An 8,566-nucleotide genomic window follows, 5' to 3' on the forward strand; every position below is an offset into this window, starting at 1 on the left:
GGAGGAACGGCCCCCCTGACCTGAACCCGAGTGGTGTTCAGTTATTGGACTTCTGTGCTAGTCACAGTTTGTCCGTAACGAACACCATGTTCAAGCATAAGGGTGTCCATCAATGCACGTAGCACCAGGACACCCTAGGCCATAGGTCGATGATCGACTTTGTGGTTATTTCATCTTACCAGCGGCCGTATGTCTTGGACACTCGGGTGAAGAGAGAGTCGGAGCTGTCAACTGATCACCACCTGGTGGTGAGTTGAATCCGATGGCAGAGGAGGAAGCTGGACAGACTCAGCTGACCCAAGTGTACTGTAAGGGTCTGATGGGAATGTTTGGCAGAGCCTCCTGTCAGAGAGATCTTCAACTCACACCTCCGGCAAAGCCTCAACCGGATTCTGAGGGAGGCTGGAGATATTGAGTCCGAGTGGACCTTGTTCTCCACCTCCATTGTCGAAGCGGCTGCTCTGAGCTGTGGACCTAAGGTCTTGGTGCCTGTCGAGGGGGCAATCCCCGAACCCGGTGGTGGACACGGGAAGTAAAGGATGCCGTCAAGCTGAAGAAGGAGTCCTATCGTGCCTGGTTGGCCTCTGGGACTTCTAAATGCAGCTGACTGGTACTGGCAGACCAAGGCAGACTGCAGCCCGTGTGGTTGTGGAGGCAAAAACTCGGGCCTGGGAGGAGGTCGGTGAGGCCATGGAGAAGGACTATCAGCTGGCCTGGAAGAGATTCTGGCAAACTGTTCGGCACCTCAGAAGAGGGAAGCAGTGCCCTACCTATGCTGTTTACAGCTGGGGATGTCGTCGGATGGTGGAAGGAATACTTTGAGGTTCTTCTCAATCGCGCTGTCACGTCTTAATGTGCTCTTTTTTGCAAGAAAATTATATCTAGGATTCAGACCGCATCATAGTACAGAAACTGCGCTAGTTAAAATTACAAATGATCTACTTTTAGCTTCTGACCAAGGCTGTATTTCAATACTAGTTCTACTTGATCTTAGCGCTGCATTCGACACTATAGATCATAAAATACTCTTGGATCGACTACAAAACTACACTGGTGTTAAGGGACAGGCATTAAGCTGTTTTAGATTGTACTTATCGGACTGTTATCATTTTGTCTGTTTAAATGGGGTAAAATCGAAGATAACATCAGTAGTACCGCAAGGATCAGTGTTAGGCTCTCTGCTATTCTCAATATATATGCTGCCACTTGGTAATATTATAAGAAAACATGGAATTAATTTACACTGTTATGCTGACGACACTTAATTATATATTTCATCACAACCAGATGAAAACACTCAGTGCCTCAAAGATATAAAATGCTAGATGACGCGTAATTTCCTGCTATTAAATTTAGATAAAATGGAGGTATTACTTATTGGTCCAAAAAACTACACACAAAGCCTCTTACAATACAACTTTAATACACGGATGTCCTGTTACTTTATCCGCTACAGTAAAAGACCTGGGTAAAAGACCTTAAAAAATAGTCTCGATAAGTCGAGAAGTTCGCTGAACTTCATACAGTTCAGATCACTCAGCACAACGTTCGTGGTTTGACTTATCGAGACTATTTCCTAAGATGGCTCCTGTCTGTATACGCGAAGTGAACTGTCTGTATAAAGTATCTTCTTATTATACGGTCTGTACACTTATAAAGTTCTCAATGCTTCGTTTTGCATGTATGGACCCTCATTATGTTACTGCGTTAGTGTGGGGCTATTTTGAGCCTTGTTAGTGGTATAAACTAGCGATTTATTTTTACTTAGTCAATGCCCCCATTACTAGCATTATAAGCTAAACAGTTTTTAGAGATAAAACTCTTTATTTGGATATCATGAAAACAAATCTCAGAGAACGGTCGACTAGGTACCGATGTTTTATTAGACCAAAGGTTCGTTGTTTGCCGGAGTTCTCCTTTAAGACCCTTATTCATCGTCTGGAATCGTTTAAAGCCCTTTGAACAGTTTGCACTGAAAGTGTCTTTTGGACCTTGAACCGTTTGGTTCCCATTGTAGTCCAATATATGGAGGAATGTTTTCAACAAAAACCTTAATTTTTCGACTGAAGAAAGAAAGACATGGACATCTTGGATGACATGGGGGTGAGTAAATTATCAGCAAACGTTTTTTTTTTTAAAGTGAACTACTCCTTTAAAGTGTTGTGCTGTTTTATAAAGGCACAAAGCCATATCATGGTTTTGATTTTAGTTTGTTGGCAAAATATAGCGCTAGAGACCTTTATGTTAGGGTATACATTTTACATCTCATATGTGTTGGGAAAAGGGAGAAGAGAGAGTTCAGAAAAAGACGGTTTCGAACTCGGGTCGAGAGCATCAGAAGCTTCAAGACCTACGACCTGCGCCACCGTAGCTATTTCGTGACAAGCTTCTTTTGCTAAAAAGACAGGCACTTAGTGCAAATATACGCTCCGTTATCTAAAAAGTAAAAAAAAAAAACCAATTCTTCCCCTCGCTTGGGCCCCAAGTGCGCATGGCCAACTTGCAATAAATAAATTTGATCAGATCGGCCCTCGCGGCCTCAAAACACAACCGGCCCACAGGGGAAATTCCCGACTCTCCCGATTGCCACTCCGCCCCTGGTGCCCAGGACCCCTTAGATGTCATGGGCCCCTGAGGCAAGAGCCCAGTTGCCCTAATGGTTAATCCAGCCCTGGTGGTCTGTGAGTGGTGTGTGCATCTGGCTCCTCCTAAATGGGCATCCTTTACTGTGCTGATCTGACAATCTTTGGTGGTTGCCACCGGGTATTAATTAGCCCTAAGAGCATAATAATTCTTTATACACAACAACAATAAAATAGCACAATGACAGGATTGATATGGTATACCCACTTTGTAACAAATAAATAAAAGATCTTTTTCACAAAAGTTATCTTGCTTTAGCTTTTGCCTCCGGCATCGTCCTGTCAGTCATCGCACCTCACTCTAGTCACGTGACTCCTGTGGCTCAACTTACCTCAGTATCTCCAATTTACACTTTATATTCTTCAGTCCAGTGCAGAGCAGCTTCACTCCTGAATCCTGCAGATTATTATTGTTCATGTTCAGCTCTTTCAGATTGGTGTCTGATCCAAGAACTGCAGCCAGAGCTGAACAGCTTTTGTCTGTTAAGTTACAACCATTTAACCTACAATAAAGTCACAACACAGAATTAGATTGAACACATACAATAGATTTTCTACATACTAATATTAATGAAATGTTCCACTTATTTTTTACACAAACAGCATATACAGCAAAGAGGCTGAGTTAAACTAACATTTACCTTTAAAAACTACAATTTCCTCAACAATAGTGTTTTTTAAACAGTGACAAATTTCCAAGACAAAATGAAGCATGTTCGAAAAAATATTTGTGTAAAGCTGTTATCTATATGATATTTTCTCTATTTATGTCACCTGATAGAGTTTAGGTTCTTGCCAGTGTTGCCTCTGTCTTTCTTAATTGGGGACACTTAATATTAGGGGTGTGCACAAAAATTGATTCACATTTGTATTGCAATTGGCTTTATGCCCAGCTGCACTACTTCCTGAACTTCAGCCAGCTCCTTAGCCATTTCTCAATATGCGTACTTGTCTATACTTGTGGACTTGTGAAACGTCATCAGTCGCTGCCGAAGTACTGTTCCAATTCAAAGTTCACATCTAGCCAAGTCCACTTCAAATCCCCGGATGTGTTCTTGATCCGCCCGGTTTACCGAGGATGCATCGAGAGGTGACTTGTGTGGACTTGAGATAGCCAGGTAACCCAGACTGCACCTCGCACCAACCAACAAGCGTCAATAGGAGAGGAGAAAATTCGCGAAATATCAAAATACTACTGTTATTGAGTCATGAAATGTAATTTTAAGAGTGTTTCAGGCGAGAATGTGGTTGTTTAAATCTCAAATCTGTAGTTTATTTATAAAGATAGCGCCTATCTGAAAACTGCATCAGACGTTTTCAGACTCTGAGTTCTGACATCCAAGCCTTCAGCGGACACTCAGCGAGATCAACCCCGACTGGAACAGCTTATCCTCGGCTAGTGCTTCTGACGTTTGCCGCCGGCTCTGATCTCTCTATAGTGGATAAACCTTATAATTCGTCTTGTGTATAAGTCTATCTTTGGTCTAATTAAACTATAGTTTGTTCCATAGTTTTGGAGGTTTCATAACGTTATGGCTATTTAACTTTAACAACATTTTTTTATATTATCTTCATTATATGAGCAATAAAATAAAATGACATAACCCTGTCTCTGTTATATATATGATATATTATATGATAAATGTCAATAAAAATCAATGTTTCATATTTTTAAAATGAAAACAAAAAGATCATGTTCATTTTGTTATAAATATATGCAGTGAAGAGAATCGCGTTGCCTGAACCACATGGCCATTAGGCTAATGTTGTTTTTTTGTAAATGAAAAGAGGCAGAGTGGTGTTTTATAACATATTTCGTTTTATTGTTGACGAAAAGATGCAGAGTTGTAGCAAATTTCGTTTTATTGTTGCCTAAAATATAGGCTATATAAAGAGATAACCGGAGTAGCCAGAGTGTGCTGAGTGACGCGATCAAGTACGCTCTGTTCCATTTTTTGCAGAAGAACCGGACTTGCGTCCTCGCATCCTCGGGAGTTCGTTCTCCTGAGTCGAACTTGGCAAGTCTGAACTACCAAGGACGCAAGTCCGAAGTCTGCGTACTTGGTATTGAGAAACGCCTACTGTGTAGGACAGTCGATTGGCAGGAGCAGGGTTGGGCACACCTGGTCTATATCAAGCAGGGTCACCTTTGTGTGCATTTTATTTTGTGATTTCATTGGAAAGAATAAAGAGTTTCCACAACGGCGATAGATTAAAGAGTGCGTCCGAGTGAAGACTGTGCGCGCACCACAAGAGTATGAAGTACCAGGTTGACTGGTGGTTAAGTTCTTCATTTAGCATGATTGTTTGATCTGACTAGAGCACTTTAAAGCTAAATATGAAAGCTGTTTTTTTAAGTTTTATTTTAAACTTGAATTAAATGTATCTGAAAGCGGGCCAAAGCTTGGCATTTTGCACTTTTTAGTTGCAAAAGTTTTTATTTTTGTATGAAGATATAATGTAATAGCAAAATACATTTAATTTGTTGTGTTTCTTTTCTTTTAAATTGTATGTCTACTGCAATACTGTTTTTGCAAAAACTACAATAAAACCTGTTGGAAAGCATCTTTTGCAGTGATTTTTGTGTGAGCATATCAGTGAACACCCCAGACCCCTCGATGAGTTTCATGTCTTAGTAAACTAAAGTTTAATGCGTTTTATGAATGATTGTTCCAGCGCACATAGACAACCATTGTGTAGGTGGAGGGTGCTAACACACAAACCTAAAATTCTCGACACAGCAGCATTTGACCAAATTTCAATCTTAACCGTTCTATTTCATCAGAAACTATCTTAAAACAGGGCTTTAAGTGTAAAATACCGAACTAACCCTTTAAACTACAGAAGTACTCATAGAAATAAGCATTTAAATATATAATTACTGGGAGAAACTGAGGGACAACTAGTATATGATGTGGAGATATATAGGTATTTTATTTTAGTATCAAATTACATTATTTTCCCCCAGTTTGGGTAATATAAATAAAATATGGATTTTTTTTCTTCCTCAAGTATAAGTAGGTGATAGCATATATAATTATATACGAGTCATACAAGTCTGGTGTATCATATGATACAAAACAAACATCCAAACAATTTTATATGGTATTTTATATTTTGTATTAAGTTGTGATAAACTGTCTCCACACACACACACACACACACACACACACACACACACACACACACACACACACACACACACACACACACACACACACACACACACACACACACACACACAAACAGCTTTAAAGGTATAGCTTCATGTTTATAGGGATAAATGCATTTTTCAGATGAGAGTAAAACATGACAAAATATATAAAGACTTACAGAGCTCTTCTGGAGGCTTTAATGACTGCCAATAATCTAATGAGACACTCGTCTGATTTCTTGAATTTCTGAAGCTCAAACTCCTCCAGCTCTTCCTCTGATGTCAACAACACAAAGACTAAAGCAGACCACTGGGCAGGTGAAAGGTGACCAGATGAGAGACTTCCTTTGCTAAGGTGGGTCTGAATCTCGTTCACCAGAGTTTGGTCGTTCAGTTCATTCAGACAGTAGAACAGATTGATGGATCTCTCTGCAGGAAGATTATCTGCTAATTTCTTTTTAATGTACTGAACTATTTCCTTGTTGCTCCGGTCAGTGTCGTCTCGCTGTGTCAACAGACCTCGTAAGAGTCGTTGAACTATCTCCTCGTTGCTCCGGTCAGTGCCGTCTCGCTGTGTCAACAGACCTCGTAAGAGTCGTCGATTGGACTGGAGTGACAGACCGAGGATGAAACGAAGGAAAAGGTCCAGGTGTCCATTGTCACTCTCCAGCGCCTTGTCCACTGCAGTCTTGAGGAAATCAATCATGGTTTCATTTCTGTTTTCCTGTTCTGTAGACTCATGATCAAACACACTTGTCTTGTTGATGTCTAGAAACAGATGTGCATAAAGGGCTGCAATAAACTCTTGAATGCTCAAGTGAACAAAGCAGTACATGGTACCAAGAACGATCCCTGTTTCCTCCTTAAAGATCTGGGTACACATGCCTGAGTACACTGATGCCTTATAGACGTCAAGACCACAGGCTTCCAGGTCTGTGTCATAGAAGATCAGGTTGTTTCTTTCCAGCTGATGAAATGCCAGTTTCCCCAGTGAAAGGATGGTGTCTTTATCCCAGGAAACATCTGGTGTGTATTCTCCATCATATTTCCGGCGGCTCTGCTGGATCTGAAAGCGGAGAAAGTGTGTGTACATTTGTGTCAGAGTCTTGGGAGTGTCTTCAGTGTTTGATTCCTGCAGTGTTTTAGAGATCTCATCAGTGTTTCTCACATCATTATTTCTCTTCTCCTCCAGAATGTTCTGGAGAACAGTGGCTGAAATCCAGCAGAAGACTGGGATGTGGCACATGATAAAGAGACTCTTTGATTGTTTAACATGATCTATGATTGTGTTGGCTTGAATATCATCCTTGAATCTTTTTTTGAAGTACTCTTGCTTTTGTGCGTCGCTGAATCCTCGTATCTCTGTCAGCCGGTCGATACAGTCAGGAGGAATCTTACTGGCAGCTGCTGGTCTGCTGGTGATCCAGACGAGAGCAGAAGGAAGCAGATTTCCCTTCATGAGGTTCGTTAGGAGAACATCCAGAGAGGCTGGTGACGATACATCACGCCACGTCTCATTACAGTCAAACTTCAGAGGAAGGCGACATTCGTCCAGTCCATCAAGGATGAACAGCACTTTGAACTGATTCCTTCTTGTAAGGTTCAGTCCTTTTGTCTCTGGGAAAAACTGAGTTATAAGGTCCATCAAACTTAGTTTTTCTTTCTCCTTTAAGTTCATCTCTCTGAATGGAAGAGGAAATATGAAGCTGATATCTTGATTTTCTTTTCCTTCAGCCCAGTCCAGAACAAACTTTTGCACAGAGACTGATTTCCCGATGCCAGCGACTCCTTTTGTCAGTACAGTTCGGATCTCCTCGTCTTGTTCAGGCGCTTCAAACAAATGTGTGCATTTAACCTGTATCTCTTGTGCTTCATGACGTCTGGAAGCAACTTCAATCTGTCTGACCTCATGTTCAGTATTGACCTGTTCACTGCCACCCTGAGTGATGTAGAGATCTGTGTAGATGTTATTCAGGAGTGTGGAGTCACCTTGCTTCGACATTCCTTCAAACACACATTGATACTTCTTCTTTAGGCCAGATTTCAGCTGAGGAATGAAGAACAGCTCACCTAAACACAGGAACAGAAAATAGATAGTTTTAGTCTTCATTTTCTCTCCTACATTTATAAGAGACAATCAGACAGATGATGACGAGTCTCTTGCCTTCTAGAGCATCAGCAGCTTCATCTTGCTTCATCTCTCTCAGGTAATGTAGTGTGAGATCAAGAGCTGCTTCTCTGATACTGGATCTGTTCTCATTAAAGTCCTTCACAAAGTGTTTTGTGTTCTCATCTTGTAATATTTTCTTTAACTTCTCCAGTTCATTCTTCAGAAATGTGATTATTTTGCTCTCAAGATCCTACAAACAAAAGTAATAGAAAAGACAGAATAACACAATTTAAACTAAATTGTACATCTACGTTTGGTAACCACAATTTATTCAATAATAGGGGTGTCACGATTTCGATATTAAATCGAAATCAATCAAAATTAATTCACAATCTCAAAAATTGAAATAAAAAATGGCATCGTCGATACTGCCACGCCACATGTCGCGCCCGTGATGGAAAGTTCGGATCATTTTACTGACTCTATTGATCAATCTCGTTCATCAAAATTAACTAACCTTTTTTCTAGTCATTTCAGGGGCTTTTAAATGTTATACTTTTAACAGGCAAATTCCCCGAACATTAAGAAGAAATCATAATGCAGTGAAAAATAATTTACAGGGAACATAAATAATTACTTTACCTTCCGATTTTGTTCATT

At 40.5% G+C, this 8,566-nt stretch overlaps 1 protein-coding gene across 1 annotated transcript in view; it reads right to left on the reverse strand.

Annotated features, from left to right (window-relative positions):
- The window catches only part of LOC120470112 (NLR family CARD domain-containing protein 3-like), a 32,739-nt gene extending 24,876 nt beyond the window's left edge, over positions 1–7,863 (reverse strand). Inside the window, exons 1-2 of the mRNA XM_089118647.1 lie at positions 5,976–7,863; positions 2,975–3,145 (exon numbers count right to left, since the gene is read on the reverse strand). Coding sequence (XP_088974773.1) covers positions 2,975–3,145; positions 5,976–7,798 — 1,994 coding nt within the window. The 5' untranslated portion in view covers positions 7,799–7,863. The remainder of the gene's footprint in view (positions 1–2,974; positions 3,146–5,975) is intronic.
- Between the last annotated feature and the right edge of the window lie 703 nt (positions 7,864–8,566).

Source organism: Pimephales promelas, chromosome 2 (assembly GCF_988280905.1).
Source record: "Pimephales promelas chromosome 2, fPimPro1.hap1.1, whole genome shotgun sequence".
Taxonomy (NCBI): Eukaryota; Metazoa; Chordata; class Actinopteri; order Cypriniformes; family Leuciscidae; genus Pimephales; species Pimephales promelas.